This window comes from Brassica rapa, chromosome A05 (assembly GCF_000309985.2).
Source record: "Brassica rapa cultivar Chiifu-401-42 chromosome A05, CAAS_Brap_v3.01, whole genome shotgun sequence".
Taxonomy (NCBI): domain Eukaryota; kingdom Viridiplantae; phylum Streptophyta; class Magnoliopsida; order Brassicales; family Brassicaceae; genus Brassica; species Brassica rapa.
The window spans coordinates 1,242,322-1,268,683 of NC_024799.2; the positions used below are offsets into that span (position 1 = coordinate 1,242,322).

At 33.2% G+C, this 26,362-nt stretch overlaps 3 protein-coding genes across 3 annotated transcripts; 1 reads left to right on the forward strand and 2 right to left on the reverse strand.

The window, feature by feature from the left end:
* Positions 1-64: 64 nt before the first annotated feature.
* On the reverse strand, positions 65-2,344 carry LOC103866549 (protein STRICTOSIDINE SYNTHASE-LIKE 1). The gene is made up of 3 exons (XM_009144489.3): positions 1,966-2,344; positions 1,345-1,599; positions 65-765 (listed from the first exon to the last, which is right to left on the reverse strand). Exons 1-3 carry the CDS (start codon positions 2,247-2,249, stop codon positions 195-197), a joined length of 1,110 nt encoding a protein of 369 aa, XP_009142737.1. The 5' UTR covers positions 2,250-2,344; the 3' UTR covers positions 65-194.
* A 4,738-nt stretch (positions 2,345-7,082) lies between these two features.
* Positions 7,083-8,675, forward strand: LOC103866550 (two-component response regulator ARR8). Its single transcript, XM_009144490.3, has 4 exons — positions 7,083-7,549; positions 7,647-7,732; positions 7,829-7,977; positions 8,127-8,675. Exons 1-4 carry the CDS (start codon positions 7,447-7,449, stop codon positions 8,431-8,433), a joined length of 645 nt encoding a protein of 214 aa, XP_009142738.2. The 5' UTR covers positions 7,083-7,446; the 3' UTR covers positions 8,434-8,675.
* A 3,671-nt stretch (positions 8,676-12,346) lies between these two features.
* Positions 12,347-15,529, reverse strand: LOC103866551 (regulatory protein NPR5). Its single transcript, XM_009144491.3, has 2 exons — positions 14,805-15,529; positions 12,347-14,198 (listed from the first exon to the last, which is right to left on the reverse strand). Exons 1-2 carry the CDS (start codon positions 15,288-15,290, stop codon positions 13,230-13,232), a joined length of 1,455 nt encoding a protein of 484 aa, XP_009142739.2. The 5' UTR covers positions 15,291-15,529; the 3' UTR covers positions 12,347-13,229.
* Between the last annotated feature and the right edge of the window lie 10,833 nt (positions 15,530-26,362).

The following is a 26,362-nucleotide window of genomic DNA, read 5'->3' on the forward strand; positions in this document are numbered from 1 at the left end:
TTTCAGTAAATTATAAAACCAAAAGTCTTGAAAGGCTTTATAAGTTTAAGAGCAAACCTAACCGGATACCGCAAATACTTTTTATAAACTAATTATCAAATCTACACACATGGGAAAATGACAGTGTAGGAGCACAATAGATTCTATAATGACGGTACAGATTTAAAACAGTTCAAGGAAGCCGTAACTTTAGATCACTGACGATCGAGAACCCAAACAGAAGGCAGAAACACAGACCCAAACCAAAGCTTACCATCTCTCTCTTGAACCTCACTTACGAATTTCATATTCTTCCCTTCACTATCCTCAAGAACCTCCATAACCTCACCGGTCTTGCCGCAGAGCTTCACGGCACCTGCATGAGGCTTTCCTCCTTCAAATAGAAAAACCAACAGGTCCATATTCAACGTTTTCATGAAAAACTTCCCAATCCACGGATGCATCAACGAAAGCCTAGAAAACGGAGTTTTCTTAGAATGCAAGGCAACCCAAAAATCCCCTGTCTCGGTCCTCCTGATGTTATCAGCGTAGCCCGGGAGCTTAGCGAATATGTCGCGGGTCCCTGCTTTAGGTCCTTTGACCCAATATCGATGAACAAGTTGCGTTGGAACCTCACAGGAAAGCACGAACGAACCATCTTTGCTTATGGCAAGACCATTAGGGAAATGTAGACCGTCCATTATAACTTTGGCCTCTTTTGTCTTCTTGTCATATCGAATCGCTCTTCCCGTCTTTTCGCCACACAGAAACGCGTAGAATACGTCCCTGATCCATACACGAACGTAATAATTTTAGCATATGCCGACAGAAAGTAAATTTATACGTGTTAGTAATAACTTGGTAAAAAAGAAAAGTGGATTTTTCTTTGGGTTTACATGTTATAATGAAACCAAAAATTAGTACTTAAATATATAATTTCTTGTTTTGAAAAGCTCATGATATCATTGCATCACCATTATATTCCAATATATACATAATGCTTATTATTTAGCAAAAAAAAACTATTAACATTTTTTGGAAACAAAAAACTCTAAATGCAAATGAAAAGATAAACTTATTTTACGTTGGGTGTTTTCGGTTTTCCTATATGCAAAAAAAAAACATAAAAATTCATAAAAACATAAGTGTTTTCATCTTTAGTTTTATCTTCACTTATAAATGCAAAATAATATTTACCCTTTAAGACAATTTCAAATTTGCAATATAAAATTCTAAAAATCGTGGGTTTATCAGGAAGCATATTATTGTAAACATTTTAAGGAAAACGTTAACAAACAACCCAAATTTGATTCCCGAATTAAATAGATAATTAAAGGAAGTAATATAGAGGTGAAGTTATAATACCCAAAGTGGTAGGTGTCGCTGCTATCATTGAAGTAAATAGCATCGTCTTCTTCGTCTATATCCATTTGATTCGCAAACATAATTTTCTGACCTTCTACCTCGTCCACGACCTTCTCGGCCAATCCTCCGTTAGGCCCAACTTTCATTACCCCTAAGTAACCGTCACAAAAGTACAAATCTCCCGATTTTTTTTCGAAGCTCAGTCCTAAAGGCCTTCCACACGCAGGTTCCACCTTATGTCTCGAACAGTTCCCTCTTCATTTATACACCAAATACAAACATTGAAAATTTATCATGTATGTGACTCCTATAATATCATTAATCTATAAACAGATTTATTCTAGCCTTTGAATTAATTTAAAATTGCGGTTATATCCATTTATACATGATAAATAGTTGTGTTATCTCATATAGAAAAAATAACAGTATTTGAGTGTTTTTAGCGAATATTAGCAATTGCAAAATCAAACAAATGTAATATGCCAAACAAAAATATCCATATACATTTACGATGTGTAAATGTTTTTATTAATCCTTGTGGAATAGTGAACAAACTCATCACTAAAAACATATGTGCATGGAAACACTCAGTCTTTTGGGCAATATACAAGTTAAACAAACCTGTCGGGAGTTGAGTAGGCGAATTTGACCCAGCTAAGATCCGCACCGCGCCATTTGAGTATGCTACCATCGGTGACGCCGACGTATGGGCCTTCCCCTTGTGGGTCCCAGTCCAGGCTTTCCGGTCCATCAACGGGAAGCGGGATCATCGTCGCCTTGGTTAGGACGTTTTTCGAGCCCACTATACTCTCCGGTCCGATGATGTATGGCCCGACGAAGACGACTAGGACGGCTATTACTGCCGTAACAACTGCCCATGTCCGAAATTTCCGGCTTATTGGCATTGTTGTGTAGCTGCTAGCTTTACCTTCTCTTCCGAAAAATGTGTGTTTTAAGTGTGAGTTTGAAATGGCTAATTACTCAATTAAGTGCATGATTACTTTACTAGTTGGATATTTCATGTTTGAGAATACGTGAGAGAGAAGGAATAAATAGAGAAAAGCATAAGCGATTAAGAGAAGCGACCCATATTACTACTTTATCTTTTTTACTTCTGTATTTTCCGAATATTACTTTTCTATTTAGTTGTTTTTTACATGTACGAAATGGACTTAGATTTCAATAAAGATTTCTGACAAAAAAAAGTAAGAGGGATTGAAATAAAGATTTAGTACAACTGTTAAATTATCAAGTTGAAAGTTAAATTTGCGATTTTCCTAAAAATATTTGGTTTGTATAATTTTAATCATATTTATTGATAAACCAACCGTTCTGCCATGCAGCATCTTGTGAGAATCTCACTTTGTGAAAAGGAAGAACGAAATTCCAGAATATTTTTGACGTGTCTCTCTGTCTTTTTTTTTTCTTTTGAAAAATATTCTGGTTGTGGTGGAAAGAAAAGGAGTACTAGTCTGCTTCACGTTTTCTTCTTTTATACTTGAACAACATATTGTTTTTCATAACGCATTTGCGAAGATTCTCCTTATTAATTTACAATCAAAGTTTATGGGTTTATAGTCATATGTTAAACTCCCCGGAAAGCAATTAGCTTGAATTTTCTTATAGAGAGGACATAAACAATACTAAATCGTCACGAAATAGCTATTCCAGGTTTCAGAATAATCAGAATTGAGAGTTGGTCTTGTAGCCTGAGAGAGTCGCCTCTTAGATCATAACTAGTTGATGGTGATGCTTGGCTGGGCATCATCCTTGACTTGAGCCCAACTTATTATCGAGCCTTTTCTGATGCTTAAGAGTTACGTAAGACCTTTTTGTCATTCTTCAGTGCCAAGTCTAGAATAATTTCAAAACTAATAATTTAAGAAACAACCCAATGACTTTTTGTTATTCTTCATTCCCTTCATGTTTTTTGCTATTTAACCAGTTATATTAAGAGTGTTCCAAAAAAAAAAAAAAAACCAGTTATATTAAGATGAGGCTCGGTTCACTTTTATATCGAGTCCAATTTAGCCCAATAATATGTCAAGACGGGCCCGATGATTGTCGTATTGTATTATATATCAAACATCATTCCCTTAATACTCTCACTCAAGGTACCTACTACCTAATATTAATACTTAGATAGAGAGTCCATTGTGACCCTTAGAGACGTATCAATTATACATATGTAATGATTTCATCGAAATAGAACGATTGATATCATAACAAAGTAACCATTGTTCAAAAACCTCGTGAATATTCACCATAATATACATTTACTAATCAAACATTTTAAAAAAAAAATGTATCGACATAAATTCGTTTTCTTAAATACGTGTGTCAAGAAAGGTTGATAGTTTGGCAAGATAGGATCTCTATTGCTATACCCTACTCCACTAGATTGGTATTCTCTCTGTATTAAAATAAGTAGATTTTAAGATTTTTGCACACCTATTAAAAAATTATAAACTTTTATTTAATTTTTCTCGTTTGTCTAAAAATAATAATAAATACATATAATTCAACCAATAGAAAATCCTATTGCAAAATACAAATAGTCAAAAACATAAAATTGCATTTATTTTTTACATAAAAACTTGAAAACATTAATTAAAATTAAACAAAAAAATTCTTTTAAAACATCACTTAAAGTGATACGGAGAGAGTACTAAACCTTGATATTATAACCAAACATCACTCTACAACAAAATAAAGATATTAATTGTGGTGTTAGAAAGAAAGTTAACGTGAGCTTTATAATCAAAAGGAAAAAAAGGAGTTTACACGAACATAATGATACGTAACATAAAATATAAAGATTTGGTGGGTAAACATTGGCCTTGTGTTCTATCGGAGGGGCACTAGCCAATTGTGTCTTAACATCGCTTGTAAGGGTATTTTAAGATTTAGTTTACTATTTTGTATTTTACGGACCTCAAGGACTAATGGTGAAACCATATAGGGGTAAGAAACATAAGGACTATCTACATTTCAACTTAATTAAATTCCACATGAAATTAACTTTACGATCCCATATCTACTTACACTCAAAAGTGTTAGCATGTAACTCAGAAGGAAATAAGATGGATCACAAGCAAACGAAGTTATTGGAATATGCAAAAGTTATATAACTAGAGTTGTTTCTTTTTTTTTTGTCGACAAGTCGAGCTGTTAATATTCTCAAAGTAGATCTCAACGTCCGGTCGTATCTCTTAAAATAATGGTCGAGGTTTGGTTCACCGTATTAGGACCATATATAAGCTCATTTCTTTTTATAAAATCTAGTTATTAATAATGATATCACCGTGAACTAACGTGGTTCAACACTAATTTATACACACCGAAACAAATAACTACATAAACTAATAATAATGTAGGCTTATAATTGGTAGATACAATGTTAACATATTCCATCAATTATAAGACCCGTTGGGTACAACCACAGTCCACACGTAATATTCATTTTCTTATTAATTAGGTTGCTTTTTCTAGAACCATAATTAGGTGACTGTAAGGAACATAGTTTCCATAAGTTAACATGTTACACAACTAGCATGTATTTATGATTTAAATGATGAGAAATATAAAATGAAAATGATCTATGATGATCTATAAGAAAATGATCTATGATGGTCAAGTGGTTAACTTAAAAGAAGCGATATCAAGAGTCTTCTCATCAAACATATTTTGCCACTATGAATGTTTTAGATGCTAAAATATATCGTGATCCACATACTGTTTCTGATAGAGTTTTATTATTAGGGAGAGTAGATACTAGATTGTTAAATTTTAATAATGATTGTGAAAAATTAGACAAAATTAATATGTCTAAAATAAAATAAGCAAATCAAAGGTGGAGGCCACCAGATGCGATCAACCATATCTTCTTTCATGTCACATGCCGACGTCTCTCTATGCGTTAATAATTTTAATTTAGTGACATTGACTTTGCATTTGTACCAATCTTAAATCTTATTTTTATACACATGGATATAGTTTTGAGCCGAATATAAAATCATATCACAATTTACTAGTCAAATACTAAATATTCGTCGAATATGATTTGGAAATTACACAATGGATTTCTTTCAAAGGTCAAGTCATAAAGTTGAAAATTTTCAAAGTAAAATGGTATGTTCTTATTATATATTTGTGTAGAACTAGTCAAATAATTACTTTTGTTTTGCTTATTACAAGGATTCTACTTTTGTGATAATAAATAGTCTTGATAATGTTTTTATCGTCGTTAATCTGATAAAGACATACATATTCCAACAAATTATTATTAGTATTATTTTTCTTCTCTTTGCCAGTTCTTTTTACGTCATAGACAAATCTTAACTGATTACTAGCTAGGGCAAATACATAACTACTTATTATCTATTATTTTCACTGGTAAGTGTATGTGTTGGTTTAGAATTTTTTAATTTTTACTTGCTAAATATGTATGTATCGTCTAATTTACATCCACTTGATATTTTCACTCACCCCACTAACTCGTGTCGTGGTCTTCTTCTTCAAACTTGTAGGGTCAAAAGTTGTCATGATAAATTTATATATATGAAATGTTTTGAAGAAGAGGAGGGGTCCTCTATCATCAAAGAGACATGGATGGTTGTGCTGAAGTTTAAAGAGACAAGATCTCAATCGAAGATCTATCCGACTATACATATATCTTTAGGGTTATTGAGATTCAAAGCATGTCTACCCGACACATCGTGCATTACAATTTCATGATCACTCCATTCATCAAATCGTTTTTAGTCAACACCATGATCTTTTTGACTCTTGCGTCTCGATCTCTTTGATTACTAGATTGGATATACATATATATATAATTTAATTTTTGTTTCGTCTGGTTGATCTTCAAGGTAAAAATACGATATGCAAGAGCAAGACTATAAAAACAAGTGGGAGTTTATTTTTCTTGATAACTAGTTAGAAAGAGATTGTTTTGGCCGTGCAATTCATATTCCAAATATGTCAACAAGTTGTGTTGGTCCGTGGCAAGTATTAGACTAGAATAAACTAAAATGATTCCATTCATTCAAATAAAGAAATTGAAAATTTGTTGATGTTGACATTCGATTCAGCCACCCTTCATAAAAGTGGTGGTATAGCAATTCTTATCACATAACTTATCTTAGGTAATCAAAACGGCATGATTTATCACACATATATAGTTGTATGAGTAAAAATTTTCTATAATAGTTTAAGAGATTGAACAATTAGTATGAAGCGACCAAATTTTTATTTTTGAAATCAGTAGGAATGGTCATTGCCAACAGTCTGTTAACAAACAAAATAAAAAGTTTATTAAAAAGTAATCAGGGAAGATTGGAAAGGCCAAAAAGGGGGGAAAATGTTGAAATGAGAAGGACAATATGGAACCCACTAGAGCAATAAGAGGGAAAGATAATTTGGAGGGACCTTTCATGTGTGTCTACCATACTTAAGATACGTGTCGTGTAAAAAAGATGATGATGATTGATAAATGGTGATGATGGGCATGACTATGGGAGGCAAATCTTTGGCAGAGAATCAAGTGAACATTGCCATGTCTTTGCCACTACCGCATAACCCCAAGTGCTAACAGTTTCCTATTCTTCTGCCAACGAATCTTACTGCCAAGTATACGTTAGTTGAATCTGTTATAATCCCATTGAAATTTGGAAGTGTATGTGTATAAGTTATAGACAACAAAAAAACACTCAAACACAAGTTATTATTATTCTTTGCCAGCCTTCTAAAACAACTAAACTATCTGTGGGCGGTAAAATAACAATGCATGTGGTTGTGGTAGTATACACATTAATCAAATCCCTCATCTTCTTATCTTTAATCCTTTAAAATCTTCATATAGATTTCTTTCCATTATTTTAATCCATTAACCAAAGTTTCTTTATTTCCTTCCTCGTTGTCTACTTATCAGAACATTACTTTAATCCCTCAAAACTTGCTTAGTCCGTAACTCAAAGCTAGATCCAAACTTTAGTTTTATTCTCTATCTCTCTCCCTCTCTTTCTCTCCATCTTTTATTTCCCGTCCATTTCTAAGCTCATTCAAAACAAAAAAAAATATAAAAGTTAGAAACTTAGCACAATGGGTATGGTAAGAGAGTCACAGTTCCATGTTTTGGCTGTTGATGATAGTCAATTGGATCGGAAAATGATAGAGAGATTGCTGCAAAAGTCTTCATGTCAAGGTAAAACAGAACAAAAACCAAAATCTTTCAGTTATGTTCTTGGAGAAACATAGACAAGATTCTAAAAAACGCTTTTTTTTTTGTCGTATGTTTGCAGTAACTACAGTTGATTCCGGCTCCAAAGCTCTAGAGTTTCTAGGTTTGAGAGAAAGTAACGACCCAAATTCACTCGAAACTCATCAGGTTCTGTTCTTTTTCATCGTTCATTTGGTTTTGTTCAAAATTTACAATCATCTTCTTGTTTTTTTGAATGTTTTGTTGGTTTTTGGGTTTAAGCAGGAAGTTGAAATAAATCTCATAATCACAGACTATTGTATGCCTGGCATGACTGGTTATGATCTGCTCAAGAAAGTTAAAGAATCAGCAGCGTTTAGAAGCATTCCTGTAGTAATAATGTCATCAGAGAACGTTCCTGCTAGAATCTCCAGGTAAAACCTCTGTTTCTTTTGATTTGTGAATAGGCATTAGTATTACTTGCGAGACAAGACTTCAACTTTAGACCTAAAAAAAGAAACATTAGCTGTGTAGTTTTCTTGCAATGGATCTGGTTTAAATGTCCTGAAAATGTGAACTACAGATGTCTGGAAGAAGGAGCTGAAGAGTTTTTCTTGAAACCAGTAAAGTTGGCTGATGTTACCAAGTTGAAACCTCATATGATGAAAACCAAGTTGAAGAAAGAAGGTGAGAAGGTAGCTGAAGAAGAGAATGCAACTTCGAAACCAGAAGAATCATTGGTGGTTGAAATGATCTTGCCTCTGAATCAAGAACTTGAGTTGGAACAACAAGAACCAATGTTGAGTAGTAATAAGAGGAAAGCAATGGAAGAAGTGATATCTGCTGACCGATCACGTCCTAAATACAATGACATTACAACCTCGGTCTGACCCGTTCGGTGTCCTCAATGCTTCAGAGTTTCTTTTCATAGGAATGCTTCTTCTGGTAAATACAGAGAGAATGAAGATGGAAGATAAATGTAGATGATGATGGTAATGGTAACGGTAACAGTTGTTACTTGTATTTCATTATATGAAAAATCAGCAAATTCTCAGTTTTGATACTTATTAGTTTCCTGGTTTAAAACAATCTCAAGAGTAAATAAAATCTACTAAGTTTTCTTGTTTATTTATTTATCCAAGTTTTGTCTGAGTTTTTGTTTGTTTTGAAGCAAAAGAAAATATAATTAAGCTCTATAAGACTTCTGAAGCATTAACATGAATCATTCTTTTTTTCTTTCCCCATATAAAGTGGACCTCAAAACCGTTGCACTAGCAGCTACACTATGCCAGAAGACCCTCCTACATTTGAGTTTGGATGCGGTATTCGACATAACGGATTGAGTTTCAAGTACCCTCAGATATAGAATTAGCAGGCACATCTACTAGTGCAGTCCAATGGACAGATACATGACCTAGAAGGACTTTATCCACTGCATTTGCAGCTGAAGCAAACACCTCAATATGGAATAAGCAACGGGTTTCACTATGGATAAGACAGCAAAATGGAGAAAGCATTGACCAACAGTTATGTCATAACTTTGACACAAACCAAGAATCCATATATTTGGTAACTAGCAAAAATACTTTTCTCACAGTACAAGTCTGGTTTGGTGGTATTACAAGTACTTCATCTCTAGAAAATCGTATACAAGATGAATACAGAGAGGTTCAACAATCAAGTCTAGAAACTCAGAGAAGCAGAGAGAGCGGAAGCAAAGCACGAGATTTACGAAGCTGCAAATCTTATATTTGTCCCACATCTGAAACACAAAGCTTTTCTTAGTTGTATATAATAGATAAGTTTCTAGTGTTTGAACGTCGAGCTCGGTAGCGTGGGCTTATAATCCATGTGGAGACAATAGGATGATAGGACGTTGGGTCGATCTCGTTGGGCCGGGTTTGTTGGGCTTATTATGGCCTGCCCGTTCCAGGTTAGGAGTTGAGGCATGCGGCTTGAGCGAAGGCTTTAGTCACGTGTTTCTTAAAGTGGGGGAGACTGCGTGAGGTTGGTTTCACAGAGCAGCGTACACCTCCCGCTCTTGACGGTGGAAGGATAACGGGCCTTCGCCTGCCGAGCCTTACTATGACCCAATAAGCTGATTCCGATTGGACCAATTTTTTTTTTCATTTTTTTCGTATAAGCGAATCAGTTTTACGTTTGCAGACAAGAAAAACACGTCTGAATCACACAACTTGTTGTCGTCTGAATCACGCAACTCTTTGATTCACGGAGCATATGAAGTTTTACTAAATTAATTGATAAAGAAAATAGAATGATGCTCATGTATCATGAAAGAGAGTTTAAAATACATTAATACAAATGTAGAATGTGGTTAAAAATTTAAAAAAAAAACACTAAAAATTATAGACTTCAGTATATTATCTATTTACTTAAAAACTGGGGATTAACATATAGATTTTGAGAAAAAATAAAAAAAGAAGTCAATATTGTTTTAATGCATAGTTGTATCATGAACTAATGTATGATGATGGTGAGAGAGGTTTGGAACCTTTGTTTTCTCCGTTTCTCTAGAATAGCGATTTTAGTGTGGTTTGTCCACTGATTTAGGGAGCATATGAAGTTTTACTAAATTAATTGATAAAAAATAGATACCATAAAAGAGAGCTTAGAATACATTAATACAAATTTAGAATGTGGCTAGAAATTTTAAAATAACACTAAAGATTATAGGCTGCAATATATAAAGTATTTACCGAAAAACTGAATATTTTGTAGGAGTTATCGGTTGGGGCTATTTATGGCATGCCCATTCCAAGTTGGGAGTTGAGGCATGCAGCTTGAGCGAAGGCTTGGGTCACGTGTTTCTTAGAGTGGGGGAGACTGCGTGAGGCTGGTTTCACAGAGCAGCGTAAACCTCCCGCTCTTGACGGTGGAAGGATAACGGGGGCTTTCGCCTTCTGAGCCCACTATGACCCATTAAACCGATTCCGATTGGACCATCATCTTTTTTATTTATTTTTTGTAGGGAATTTAGTGATTTAAACCTCGAACTATTTATTTTTCGGAAGAAAAACCTCGAACTATAATTTTAGGCTTTTAAACCTTAAACTATTGATTTCTTAGTGTCGTTAACCCTCCGTCGACAGTGTTAGCTTTTCTTAACGGAACTCCGTTAAATTAAAACGAAGCGTTTCATTAAATCTAAAAAACGTCATGAGTTGTGTAAAAACCCTTTTACCAGTAAAGAAAAACACGATTCATCCCCAAATCTGAGAAAAAAATTAGGTCTTTCATCTTTCTGAAGAGCCAAGGTGAGGTAAGTCAAATTTAGGGTTCTTGTTGTTTATAAACATAATTCTTTATAACCTATTCGTTTATTTAGGGTTCTTGTTGTTTATAAACATAATTCTTTATAACCTATTCAGTTTTACATCGTATATATTTGCAGGCAAAAAGAACATGCCTGAATCACACAACTCGTTGTCTTCTGACGCTATGATTAACACATGGGAGGTTATGAACGGTCACGACGACGAAGATTGGATTCATTTGCATTCTAAACCTAAGCATCCTCTGTGGAAACATCTGGCTGAAGAATCTTTTCTCTCTGGCTTAGATCTTCGCATCTTAAAAGAGAGCGTTATCTTCCCAACTACTTGGCAAAAACACCAAACCAGTCACATGCAGCCACTTAAATCAAACGACTTCAATCAGCTTACAAGTGAGTTCTCATGAAGACCAAGGTTGCATGAGACAGAAGAACAAGATAGTATTGTACTTTACTAGCCTCAGAGGAATTCAAAAGACTTATGAGGATTGTTGTTTTGTAAGGACGGTACTAAGAGGGTTTAGGGTCGCGGTAGAGGAACGTGATATCTTAATGGACTCTCATTACAGGACAGAGCTTCAGATTTCACTTGGGGAAGAGAAACCGATTTGGTTGCCTTAGGTTTTCGTAAGAGGCATCTACATTGGTGGTGTTGAGAAGCTCAAGAAACTAAACGATGAAGGTGAATTGGGAATATATCTTAATCAAGATTCAAGAATACCTACATGTATGGTAAGGAATTATGATTTGGAGAAGATTTTGTCTTCTTTGGTGGTGGAATACATAACATAATAAGTTGTTCCAGAACCAACCAAGTTCCTATGTTGTTATTTGGATCACTCCTTACTTTTATAAGTTAGTTGATTGTGAACTCAATAACGCTTACATAGTTAATATGAATCAACAAAATTGAATGTTTAGATCTTCATACAGTAATTATATATCGAAGTTCGTTGATTGATAATTTATAGACTATTCATGTTCTTACACCTATAGTTTTTTTTTGCCCTAGTTGATCTTTCTGCTGTAAATAAATAAATAATAATATGAAGGTAAATTGTAAAGTATCATGTGCTTATGGTGTTATTATATTTTTGATAGTAAAAATAATTCACTGCACGCTGTTCAAAATAAGACAACCTCGCACAAAAGTCACAAATCACTCTTGAAAGAATATTTCAAATGGTTCTATTTCTAAGTAATTTTGACATTATGGAATTGGTTATTATTTTTCAATTACTGTTTTTTTTTATTGTATTTTTTTTTCAATTCGTACATCTCATTATCTATTTTCTGGCTAAATATAGTCCTGCAAAAGCTAATTTATTTTATGGAATAAGTTAGGGGAGGGGGATAATGCAGCCAAGAAAACATTTTATTTGCAATGAAAGCAAAGTATCGAAGAATACTGACCGAAGACACTAGATCGGATTGATTGGGCTCTACATTGTAGTAATGACAATGACACTTCCGTAAATATTGGCTTTTCTACTTTTCATTTGTTTCTCTCCTTTTTCCTTCACATGTATATCTATATATATGCCCATGCGTCTGGATGTTTTAATATGATCAAAGGTGTTTTGTCATGTAATGTCCCAATCCCATTGTGCTAATCTTTACACAACAAAGGATATGATGTCTCAAATTTGTTATTAGAGATGAAAAACTGATTGCTTCCATTCTAAGTCTCCCAATCAATTCACATGATTTTATTTGTTTGTGTTATGAATAATACGTCCGAAATAATAAATAAGTGATGATATACAAGCGATAGTCCATGTGGAAATTGCGAATTCCATACGTCGATGGATAGCAGCCACACAACATATATATATAGAAACTATCTGAACTTTTCAAATGGATGAAAAAAAGAATGATGTTGTGTATATATAATATGGTTATACTCGATAAGACATTGCTGATGAAAATACATACAAGAACTTCAATTAAAAGACAGTTCTCGAATCAAGGATAAAACAAAATAGTGTGAAATTATTGTCGCGATAGGATTACCTTTCTGACAATTTTTTTAACCAGACTGAACATCTTTGGTACTAATAACTATGTTAATTGTTAAATAAATTTGAAGTGTCTCCAATAAAATTTCTTAATTGGTACACAAAAAGACTTGGAAATAGCAAGATATTAGGGTAGAAAGATAAGGAATTAACTGATGACAAAATTAATCAAATGACTAATCAATACAACTCTAGAGAACTAGATTAAACAAACCTAAGTCTTTTAATTATATAATGCATGAACTCAAATTCCTTCATGCAACTCTTCTTCGTATGTCCTCAATTTCCATATAAAAAATATATATAGAAGACATAAAACTAAATTAATAAATATATTTCCAGTCTTATTGGTCGAGATAGAGAGATTAAAAGAGAACTAGAAGTGATGTTGATGATGGTGATGATACATAGTAGATGGGTCATGATGATGCCGACTCATACCTTCCCTCTGACTGTTATGGTCGTCTCCATGATCCCTACCCGGACCCATCTGACCCGCTCCAAGATTGAGATACACAAATCTTGAATCCAAATTGTTATTACTTCCTCCACTACTTCCACTATTGCGCTCATCGTTCATCTGAGGGTAAATGGCATTGTTGTGATCATTATTGTTGCTATTGTTACCTTCTTCTCGAGATATCACCATTGCAGCGGATTGAACAAGCTCAAGGCAAAGCCTAAGCTTGTTAGGTTCAATGTGAGTCAATCCAGGAACTGCCCCTTTGAACAAGAAATCCGAAGTCAACGTCCTAAGGATATCAAGAGGAGTGATTCCACCGACCGTCCTTACATTTGGATCTGCATGGTGGTCTAACAGAACAGCCACCATGTCCGGAGAGACCATTTCAGCCGCGATGTGCAACGGTGTTTTCCCCGCGGGACCTGCCGGGTAATTCACATCGGCTGCACCAAGTTCAAGCAAAGCCTTCACTACTTCTCTACTACAGCTTTCAACAGCGTAATGCAATGCCAGCGACTCATCAAGATTGAGTCCTTCTCCCATAACCATTAGCTTCACTAACTCCACGTCTGATGAGTCTAAAGCTCGTCTCATCCTTCTAATTTTTTGATCTTCGAGGTCTTGAGCAACGGTTAGATCATGGTGGTGATGATGTGGCATTAGAGAACGTCGAGCTATTGAAGATTTGAGACGAAGCTCTTCAATCTTGGCAACAACATCTATGGTTAGATGTTTGGCTAGAATCTCCGGAGGGAGACCAGACTTGGCTACTAAGTGAGAGCAAGTGGTCCATAAATGATGCATGTCTTGCTTCCTTGATGCTATTAAGACTTTCATCACATCTTCTATTGAGGCTTTCTCCACCATGCTTACTAGTTGTTTCTGCCAATAAACACCAATAGTTTATTGGTTAATGTTAAATAGAAAGAACCGACATATTTTCAGCAAGTGGGTATAATTTCCTTTTTAGGTTATATATGTTTCTTTTTTAATTTTTTTGTTATCTCAGATGGATGTTTTGATGGTGGAGTAGGTTTCATTCGTTATGTATGCATGGATTATTATCAAAACACACAAATGAGGAAAATTGGGGGAACAAAGAGTTTGTCTAAGAAATTAAGACTACAAAAGTGAATAGATCCAACTAAATAATATAGCTATTCAAAGTTTCTCCTTTTGGGAAAATAAAATGCGCATCCGTGCAACTAAAACCAATGTTTTATAATTTCGGAAAAGTTAGGAAGATGGTTTCTTTGAAAGAAAATAACCTCATTTATACATGAAATGAACACAACAACAAAGATTATAACATATATTGATACATATAATCAAAAAGGGTTTTGAAATTAAAACAAATTTAAGCCAAACTCATGAAAAAAAAAACTAAAAGGAGCAGAACAACAACAATTATGTTCTTGCCTTAGGATGTGCATGATGAGTGAAGAGAGAGAGAGAGAGAGAGAGAGAGAGAGAGAGAGAGAGAGAAACCTGTGTGAGCAATGCAAGCTGCTCGACGCCGAAGTAACGAGAGGCGGCGAGAGTATCAAGAGCAAGATCGACGGCGGCTGAGCAGTGAGTGTGCCAACATCCTCTCTCTCCACAGTTAGGTCTCGGTTCGTGTTTCTGCGGCACGATCGAGACTTGTCCGCTATAAAGAAACTGAAGCAGCAACAGAAACACCTCGTACCCGACTGAGTTCACTGGTATGACTCCAGCTGGGGCCTGGGAGCCTCTTGTTGGGCTAGCGGGTACTGATCCGTGTCGGGTCGGGTCTATGCCTGTGCCGGGTTGTGGTGAGTCGGTCCCACAGAAGAATTTTCGGAAGAAAAGACTCCTAGCGGCGAGGATGCAACGGTGAGCGTGGACTAGACGACCTTCGACGCTGAAGGTTACGTCGGAGAAAGCTTGACCGTTGATAAGTAGGTTTAGGTAATCTAAGGACAGAGATCTTAGGGATTCCTCGAGGCTGCTCATTTCTTGATTCTTTAAGTTTCTTTGGAAAAAAAGTTAGGGTTTGGCAAGAAGTCTTTGGCAAAAAATAAAAACCAAAAAAAATAGTTGCCTGCTTTGATTGATTTTGTTGGTTGGTGAGAGGAGGAAGATATGGCTTATCTTTTGTATTTGAAAAAGGAGAAAAAAAATTACCAGGGATAAAAGCTGAAGCTTTTATTTTTGAAGTTTCTTGCTTTTCTATGAGAGAGAGAAAGAAGGATTCTTATGCTTGGTGGTCTTAGATATTTTTGGTCGTGACGAGAGAGAGAGAGAGAGAGAGAGAGAGAGAGAGAGAGAGAGAGAGAGAGAGAGAGAGAGAGAGAGAGAGAGAGAGAGAGAGAGAGAGAGAGAGAGAGAGAGAGATTTTGAATGGATGAACCGGGCGGCTTACATATTTAAACTAAGATGGTTAAAAAGTGTTAAGTGTTACTAAAAAGAGGGTTAAAGCATTAGTCAATGGGGAGATTTAGTGATTTGGTTACCAAAAGAGGAAAAATAATTATTAAGAAGTAAAGAAGAAAGGGTGGCAAATTCTACTAATAGAAATAAATATATATAATGAACATCATTAGCATCTCACTAATCAAAATCCTACTAACCTTTATCAAACATTAAATTTCCAAAACAAGACGTATTATTGAGTAGGATAATATAATAAAACCAAAACCCTCGGCAATTGTCTTTTTGGCTTGATACAGAACATGTGAAAGCCTGAACAACAACACGGGTGTAATATGTAATGCAAGTGTAAGGATGTGTGCATGGAGATGGGATAAATTGGTAAAACTGGGAGGATAAGAACATAGGCCTTATTTAGTTAAAAGACAGAAGGAGTAAAATAAATTTCCTCACTGTAGTAAAATATGATTTGATGGTTTTCTGTTTGACCGTTGGACCAATCCTCCCACCCCCTTCTCGACTTTTCTCCTGTTCTTATTTAAATTCGTTTTATTTTTCTGGCCAAGCATTCAATTATAATGAGAGAATTTCAAACCAAAATGAGACTAATCTCATTCTATGGAAAAAGCCGACTTTTTTTACAATTATTATCGTCAACAGAGTGGTAAACCATGATTGAAATAGTTGTAATACGATTACTTTTGTAACAGTCAAAATTTTGATGAATTTACATTCTCGCGTGTGATACTTAGGCTCCGAATGGTAACTGCGGGTTGAGCGGTGCGGGACAAGCGGTTTAATTGCGGTTTGGCTCTAACAGTTATAAAAATGTATAGATATAGGGTATATACAGAGATTTTTGTTACTATTAACTGCGGGCGAGACGGGAAGCTGGTTACCATTCGAAGTCTAAAAGGCATATACAATCACTCGTTTTCATGTCCTCATAGCAACGTAGCAAATTTTTATTTGTTTGATTCAAATTTGTAACTATATTTGTATAAGTACGCACCCTACTCTAATGAAAATACCAGTAATCATAAAAGTAAAACACGGGCTGTTTATTATTCGTGTAAAATACCAAGAATCAGATCAATCTGCAGGTAGAGAACCGAATTAATATGAAACATCCAACCACATAAGTCAAAACGTGGCTCTGATAATGGCGCAGTCGTGGTCCGAACCCACATATTCACCAGCTGAGAAAGCTGTATTTCACAAGTGAGACCAATCAAAATAAAATCCATTCTTGTTTGACAAAAAATACTAATATTTTCCAGTAAAAGAAGTTAAAAACGGATGGGAAAGAGTGGGAAGGCCATGGAGAAGCGTGTCGGCCGGATCGATACGGTCCTTCTGTTGGTTTTACTTCTATTATTATTACCGAACTCAAGTAACCAAACCGATACAGAACTCTATTGATGTTAATCTAATTTATGATTGACCAAAAAAAATTGATTTGTGAGGTTTTGACGAGATGATTGGATGAATTTTTCTACAATTATTCTATCTTGTACGAACTATTTCTCGATGGTATATCCACCTCATGCGCACGAGTGAGAGTTTATTTATTTCTTCCCAATTATTTTTGTTTTGAATATTGCTATATCTCTTCTTTTTTTTTCGAACACAAAATATTGCTATTTCTCTCTTTGCTTAATTTAGGGGTAAAAGATAGTGAGGAAAATAAGAGAAAAAAGAATGACAACACAGAAGAGCACTGACAGTCGTATGATAAGGAAGTGGTTCGATCTGACGTTTGACTTGTCTTTTCATTCGCTCTCTTCTTTTCATTTACATTTTCCTCTCTTTTTTTCATCAGTCCATCCCCTTGCATAAAAATGTATTTTTTCTATACATGAAAATAGTTTTAAGGTTCAACAATTATTTCTTACCTTTTAACATTTGCATTATCTTCTTTTTACAGCTATTTTATTTAATAAATTTTAATTTTATATTTCACTAATTAATAGTTATTATTTTTCCAAATAAAATAAAGATAGTTTCCATTTATAAAGAATAAAAATAAATAATTTAATCTATATTAAAATAGTTGATCTTAAATAATTAAGATGATGTAAAAATGTTAAAAAATTAAAAAGGCATGTGGTGTTAGTGATCCCAATTTTATTTACATCATCAAATTTCATTATTTAATAGACTCATCATCATTCAAACATCAATTCTTTTATTCAACATTTTCCTTGTAACTAGTATTAGGTGAATCATAGTATACAATAAGTGTTCTACTACTAGCTATCAGTAGTGTTTTATAAAGGAAATAAGATGTTGTTATATAGTAATATAGTATGTACTTACTTTAATATTTAAACAGAATGATTACAGATTTAAAGTGTGATTTTTTATCAACTCATAGCTAGTATATTCTGTGCAAATGTAAGATAGTTTGGAAACTAGTTATCTCGAAACCTAATGTACCTGTGTTTTTGAATCAGCCCTAATGCTTATTTTCTCAAAACCTAGCATCACTATTGCATCTTAGTTTTGGTTTAAAAAGGCTTTACACAAATGTCTTTAAATTTTGTATTTCCAACAAAATTAAACCAAATAGCTCAATTTGTTTGAACAAAAAAAGCATCTCGTTATGTAACATTCTTTATTTTCACTTTATCTTACAAAATATATAGTATAAAGATTGAGACATCAACCCTATCTCAAGTTTACTTTAGGTGAGAATGAATAATTAGTTTTTGCTTTTCAGTTATATAATTATATATATACCATTCACATACGCACATTTCCAAATTAGAGGCAAGAGCAACTTTATAGGCACGTAAGAACTCTTATGAATATCAAAAATAAAAGCAAAAATTATTATTTTAAGATTATTTAATTTTCTGTAAAGTTAAATAATTAAATAATCTGTAAATAATTTAATTTTATAGGCACGTAAGAACTCTTTACAGAGTCAATATGAGTCTGTAAAGTTGATGATAAAAAAAAAGATTATTTAATTTTCTATGTAATTTAAACACCTTTAGAAATATTTAAAACACTGAAAGTAACATGTTTCATTTGATTATTTTTATTATGAAATACTCCATTAGATAATACTAATAGAGTTGCTCTGGTATAGTTTTGCCGAGCAAAACTGTTTTTTTATTATTATTAAATTTATATTTAGAAAAACACTGTTACAAATCACTAAAGCATAAATCTGTTCGCATATTATGTATATACTTGATAATCATGACGGTTATTTCTGTGTACACAGCTAAAAATATTCACAATTAAAGATTGTTTCAAATTATCTACAATATGTTGATGCATGCGGATGCTTACGCAAAACATGTAACAAAAAGTTTATGATTAATCAAGTGGTTTTTGACTAGTGGTAAATGGTTCACGGCTGTGAGTATCGTTATGGGTATGATTTTTCTTGGTCACTCGAAATTTTTTAAATGATAAAAAAATATGGATCATGTGGACCTGATAGTGATTAATCTTTGAACCTAAAAATTTTTTGGGATTTATTACGGTTATAAAAAAAAAGGTTTATGATCAGTGTGTATGTTTATTATTCTCTACAATAATAACTAATACAAACAACCTTGACAAGAGAAATAATTAATTCGTAAACCCTTTCTCAAAAAAAAAGAAATTAATTCGAACATCTTTTTATCAACAATGGAATGGTAGTATGGTACTTTCCTTCAAACAAAAAAAAACAATGGAATGGTAGCGACAACTTGCATTTTATCCCCCACTTCTTTTCTTCTTCTCTCTCTTTTCTTATCGCAAGAAATTATTTTCTGTCATTTACAACATAAAAAAAAAAAGATTTTCTGTCGATTGCTTACTTTTTGTTTTTCATTTCCCGACAGCTCTATTTTTTTATTAGATACACAAGATTGTGGATTTTTTTTAAAAATGCCACTTAAACACTTAAATATTAAATAATTAAGATTGATACGTGGAGAAACAGAGATCATTATATTTCTAAACCACTTAATAATTAAGATGTCTCACTTGGTCTTTTTTTCTTCTTCTTTAGTTATTTTATTGGAAACACTAAAACATTTATATTATTCGTTTTTTTCCCACAAATTTGAAAGTAACTTCTTATGTTTCATTTAATTTATCGTTCAAAATTTTTTACACAGATTAAAAAAATAATTAAATTTCATCTTTTACTTATAATTATACATTATTCTAAAAATAAAAAATAAAATTGGAAAAGTATCAATTAAATGCATGAAAACATAAAACAATACTTAAAATAAAAAAATTTTAAACTTTAAAACAACAATTAATCTGAAACAGAAGGAGTTTGATTTAAGAGGAGACAAGAGCACATAGAAATATATGTGGATCAGGAATAGTTAGTTAATCGTACTAATTTAATTATATAAATATTAAGAACAAAAGGAACAATTTAAACTATTCACATGACTAGTTAATCCCGTATAATTTAGCAATTACCACTGTTATTAAACAGTGAACAACTAACGAATGGCTACGACAACATGCCATTTGTTATCTTCTCTAATGGTTTTGATATTTTTTACAGCTCTTCATCTCTTTGTAATGTTAGAACATGATTAATAGAAGATTTTTAGAGTGGAGTTCTTATTGGAATATCAAAAACCGTTTCTTACTTTTAACTAAAAAAATTAAGAATCGGTTCTTAAATATATTTATGCATTATGGGTTAAAAGTTGTAATCAAATAACTCATGTAATAGGTGTCCACCAAAAATCCTTCTCTATGCTTAGAATGCAAGCCCATTGGCTGAGGTCAATCTAACTTTTTGACTTGTAGCCAGCCAAAAGTTGTAGGGTTATTTTCTAAATGATATAGGTATGTATAAATGGCTATAAATGTTTCATATATTCCGGTATTATATATACAACAATAGAGAAAGAGAGAGAGTGTGTGAGAGAGAGAGAGAGAGAGAGAGAGAGAGAGAGAGAGAGAGAGAGAGAGAGAGAGAGAGAGAGAGAGAGAGAGAGAGAGAGAGAGAGAGAGAGAGAGAGAGAGAGATTTAAGTGGAACCCAACTAAAGTTGTGAGCTGGTGATTCGAATGTTGATAGAAAATCCATCGAAAACGAGAAGTGGATGAGCATAAAAATTTAGGTTCTTGTGGAAGGATCTTTGGGTCAATACACAACTTAAATTCTCTTTTAAGTGGTTGTGGTGGAAAATGTATATCATTGTAATGATATTGTCTCTCTTAATGTGTGTGTTGGGGAAAGTCACCAAATATGCCATCCATCTTTACCATCCATTCGACTCTACTCCAAAGATCACGACCTAATGGCAGCTGCAAACACCATTATATGCCATTATATGGAACTAATTACTATATAAACAAAAAGTTAAATATCTAAATAAAGTGTAAAATAATTACTGATAATATGGGTCCAAAACAAATATGGAAGTAACATGACATATCTTGGATTCTTAAAGACATTATGTAGTCTAGTTATATAGCAGTATTTTAGATAAAATAAATAAACAATATGGGGTTTATAATTTAAGACAATTTTAGGGATTCAGAATAAGATGAGCTATGCGTATGTATATGTTGACTCGCAACTCTTTGCTAATTTAATCCAATAAAAGGATGGCAAAAATCTGACTTCATATTTTGGTGATAAGATATTAGATTTCTCGAGGGGACTTTTAAAGTTGACAAACGTCACTTTGAAACATTTGACCAAAATATTTATATTGGCCGCATGATATATAACAGGGATTTTTGGATTTTGTAAGAAAGTCCAATATGCTTCTGTTGTGCAATGAATGACTCGCATTGTATTTGCCCTAAATCATTGGGATTTGATAACAAGTAATTTCTATTCTCAACTTGTCTTTCAGTCTTCACAGCTATCACATCGACCGGTCTATATATGATATACACCCACCCTCCTCCACATATACGAAGAATTGATTATAGGCTCACGAGCGGTTTAATTGTGATGCGGTTTTAACAGTTATAAAAACGTATAGATATATGGTATATGTAGAGATTTTTGTTACTGTTAATTGCGGTGCGGAGCGGAGCGGTTCGTAACATTCGAAACCTATATGTAAATTTGTTTTTCCTAATGCATTTTGGAATGAATGCAGTCTTTGTGGAATAAAAATAGTTTACCTATTAATCTCCGAGACATTTCGAATCAAATCCCTTGTAATCAACTTGTCTGGTAGTCATGCGAACCGGACAAACTGTGTACACATAGTTGAGTGCCTTTTAAACTTACCATTATTTTTATCTCTATAAATAAAAAAATTCTATTATAAAGGTGAAAATACTCCAATTTATATTTTTATAATAAAATTTCTCTATTTATAAGGAAAAATATAGAGATACGTTATTTCCACCTCTAAATATAGAGGCAAAAAATAACTTTCCTCTATATTTTTTCTCTAAAATAGAGGAACTTTATTATAGAGACATATATTAGAGTATTTTCACCTCTATAATAAAGATTTTTATTTTAAAAAAAATTATAGAGGTATATATTAGAGATGATCTTATAACATTTTCGCAAAATTCTCATGAAACTAGCCATTAGAGAGGAAAAAGCCAGATGTTTAAAAAACCGCAAAGATATTTGTCCATTATATTGTCCAATATGATAAAGATTTGTATAATATTTTTTTCCACATTTAAATATTCGGTAAGTTTCTATTCAAATTTAGATACATTTTCTACTTGGAATCTACAAATAACATTGACTTTCAAAGTTCAATCGGTTTCAGTTTTTGAGGGCAGGAAATTGACCCCATTCAAATATTTTTAAGTTTTATTTGGATTCGATTCAGTATGTATATGTATTGATTCCATAAGTAATTCTGCCTCTTTCTTTCCAAAATCTTGAGTTGCTATATAATAAACTGACATTGATCGATTTAGAACATCCAAACACATATAACAGATAGTATATGCATTTTGCACTAGTTCATGATGTGCAAACGACAAAGTAATACATATGTTATTATGGGGCACAAGAAGAGGCCCCTCTCTCAATGTCATCCAGAAGAAGGATAAAAACAAATTCATCCAGCATTTCTTCTTTTTTTTGATCAAAATTTAATCCATCATTTCTACCCTCTCTTTTTTGTCATATAAATTTTTATAAAGTACTTACTCTTTATCGATGAATAAATTAATCAGAAAATAGTAGTGATATGATAAAAATCGCTGTTATATTATTAGCCAACCGTAAAACATTATAAAAAACGATGGGATCAACAACAATAACAATAAACACGGAGAAATTCTTTATTAAAAAACACATTCAGAGATTAGGCGTACCTTTCTTATAATGGGAAAGGGACTTGACAAGAGAAAGCAAATGTAACTAGAGAAGAATTGAAACTTGATGAAAAGAAGAAAACATTTAATTATTTAAACTATATTAGTAGTTAGAGTCAAGTGGAGATTCTTTTGTGTTAATTTGATAATTTGGTCCATGCGTCACAAAAATAAAGTTTTTGGTCCATGAGTTAAATATGTTAAATAAAGTTTTTTTTTTTGAGAAATGGCTAGTTAAATAAAGTTGTAACTGAGAGTTAAATCTTCTTATATTCATAATTGGTTCACATTCGATCACTAATTTTTTTGTTTCATGGATCCCACCTTATATTTTCTCTCAAATCATCCAAAAGGAAAATCTTTGGCAAATATAGAGAATCAGATGCAAATAACGAAGACAGAAGACAACATTAGAAAGAGCAACCAATTTTTTTTAAAAAAATAATAAATAACGAAGACAGAAGAAATGAAGCATCATACCTTACATATTTGTACCAATGTACATGTCTTAATTATATAAACCTACATATATTTATCTATATTAATAAAGTAAAACATACACTTTTTTTTGAGAAATGGCTAGTTAAATAAAGTTGTAACTGAGAGTTAACTTAAATCTTCTTATATTCATAATTGGTTCACATTCGATCACTAAATTTTTTGTTTCATGGATCCCACCTTATATTTTCTCTCAAATCATCCAAAAGGAAAATCTTTGGCAAATGTAGAGAATCAGATGCAAATAACGAAGACAGAAGACAACATTAGAAAGAGCAACCAAATTTTTTTTTAAAAAAAATAATAAATAACGAAGAGAGAAGAAATGAAGCATCATACCTTACATATTTGTACCAATGTACATGTCTTAATTATATAAACCTACATATATTTATCTATATTAATAAAGTAAAACATACACTTTTTGAGAAATAATAATTACCATATAATATAAAACTAAACACTTAAAACTAAAAACAACTAAAAAAAAAAAAAAACTAAAAACAAATATAAATTAAAAACTTAACCAAAATAAATTCTTGGCACGAAACGCAGACTAATCCCTAATTTATAGACGATACAAAAACAATAGGCGCATAAATGATCATATTGCAGGCCTTTGGGAGACAACTAACGCAATTGTATAAATTAACCCAAAATGCTACTTACTGCTTTCTTAACTACATAAGTTATATATAATAGAATAACTAGAAGCTTGATTATTTAAATGTAAATGTCGTGTTATTTTAGTGTTATACTAATTTAACTTCTTAAGAAAAATTGCATAAAAAAGATGTAAACCTTATTGAGTTTGTTTAACAATTGGAATACACATCTTGATAAAATTTTAACATAATATTAAGCATGTAAACATGCACCAGCAAATATATTAAATTCTAGTGCCCAAATTATGGGTAAAGTTTTCATTTGTTTACCGTTTCACTATATACATGGAATTTGAACTAATCTATATGTAGCCCTTTGCAAGCTGTTAATTAAGAATAGATTAGCAAATACCATCGGGTTTTACATAACGGTCTCAAAGTCTTTTTCGTTTTGCGTTGAAAGATCTAAGTACATCTCCAATGGAACTCTATTTTTTCTTCTCTAAAACCATCTCCAACTTACTTCTATTTTTATCTCTATATTTTCCTCTAAAATAGAAAAACTCTATTATAGAAATGGATTTGCTTCAATATATGCCTCTATAATAGAGTTCCTCTATTTATAGATATAGAGATTTGCTATTTTTATCTCTAAATATAGAGGTAAAAATTTGGATTTCTCTATATTTTCCTTTAAAATAGATGAACTCTATTATAGAGACATATATTGGAGTAAATCCACATCTATAATAGAAATCTCTATTTTAGAGAAAAATATAGAGAAATACATTGAGTAACTTTATTATAGTGTAATTTTTGCTCCAATAGTGTTACTCTATAATAGAGTACTCTATTATAGAATGAAATATAGAGAAATGTCACTTTTTCACTATAGAGTAAAATATGACATTTCTTTATATTCCACTCTATAATAGAGTAACTCTATTATAGAGTAACACCATTGGAGCAAAAGTTACACTATAATAGAGTTACTCTATTTTTATGTAAATTATAGAGTAAAAAATAAAGTCCCCTTGAAAAAGGTCTAAGACCATCCGCATTAGCGGTTGTTAGCGGGTTCGTGGGCTCGAGTTCTTAGGGCCGATTGATTAAAACAAAATCAAAAATGGGTTAAATTCGATGAACCGGGCCTTAGGACTAAACCCGTAAGAGGCGAGTTCAAGCCACGCGTCGATCACTGATTGGCTTCTCCTTTACGCGTTGACGACGAGGTCGAAAGGGTTTCCGCGTAACGCGATTCATTTGTCTCCTCTCTGAAAAACCTAGGGTTTCTTTTCGCGGAGGCGACACACCGTACGACGGCGAATTCCGGAGGTTTTCTCCATCAAATCGACTCTGTAATCTCTTCTCGACGCTCTTAGGTCAGTATTACTTAGATTCACTGTGAGTTAGCGTCGATTGAATGTTCGAAAGGGATTTGCGATTTGTATGATTTAAAATCGATTTGGGTTTTTTTTATTAGGGTTCTTAATCGATATGGTAGTTCGATTGAGGGTTCATTTAATCATAATCTCTCGTTAATTCGGGTTAATAATCTGTCGTTAATGTGTGCTAATAATTGCGATTGAGGGTTCACGTTTTGTTTAAAGGTTCATTTCTTTGGGTTCAATATGCTTTCTGAAACTCTATTGTTGCAGATGGAAATTCCCCGAGAACCTCATTTCTTCAAGCTTCTTCTTCCTGGTTTTCAAAGTGGCGTGGCAATACCACTTGACTTCTACACAAAACACATACAAGGGGCTGAGATCAATAAACCATGGAAGCTAAGATCGGACGCTTCGGATCAAATTTGGGAGGTGATCCGAGAAGGCAGGACACTCACCAAAGGTTGGAAAGAGTTCACCGAAGCACATGATCTTCGAATCGGTGACATTGTCATCTTCAAACACGAAGGAGACATGGTCTTTCATGTGACTCCTTTTGGTCCTAGCTGTTGTGAGATTCAGTATACACATCCTCACATTGTTAAGGAAGACGCCGACGGGGATGATGCTCCTACTTTCTCATACGACTACTGCTTCTTGGCTGAGGTTACTGCTACAAATCAAAAGGACGACAAAATGGTAAGTAAAATTTAGTTATTTATTTGTTTCTAGTACTGCTTCTTGGCTGATGTTATGTATGTGTTTGTAGTTTCTTCCTGTGGAAGCTATGAGGTGTGGTGCTTTGAACCAACAATGCAAAGAGGTCAAACTTGTCAACAAGGAGGGAAAGTCATGGACTGCGCGCTTCGGATTTAGCGAAT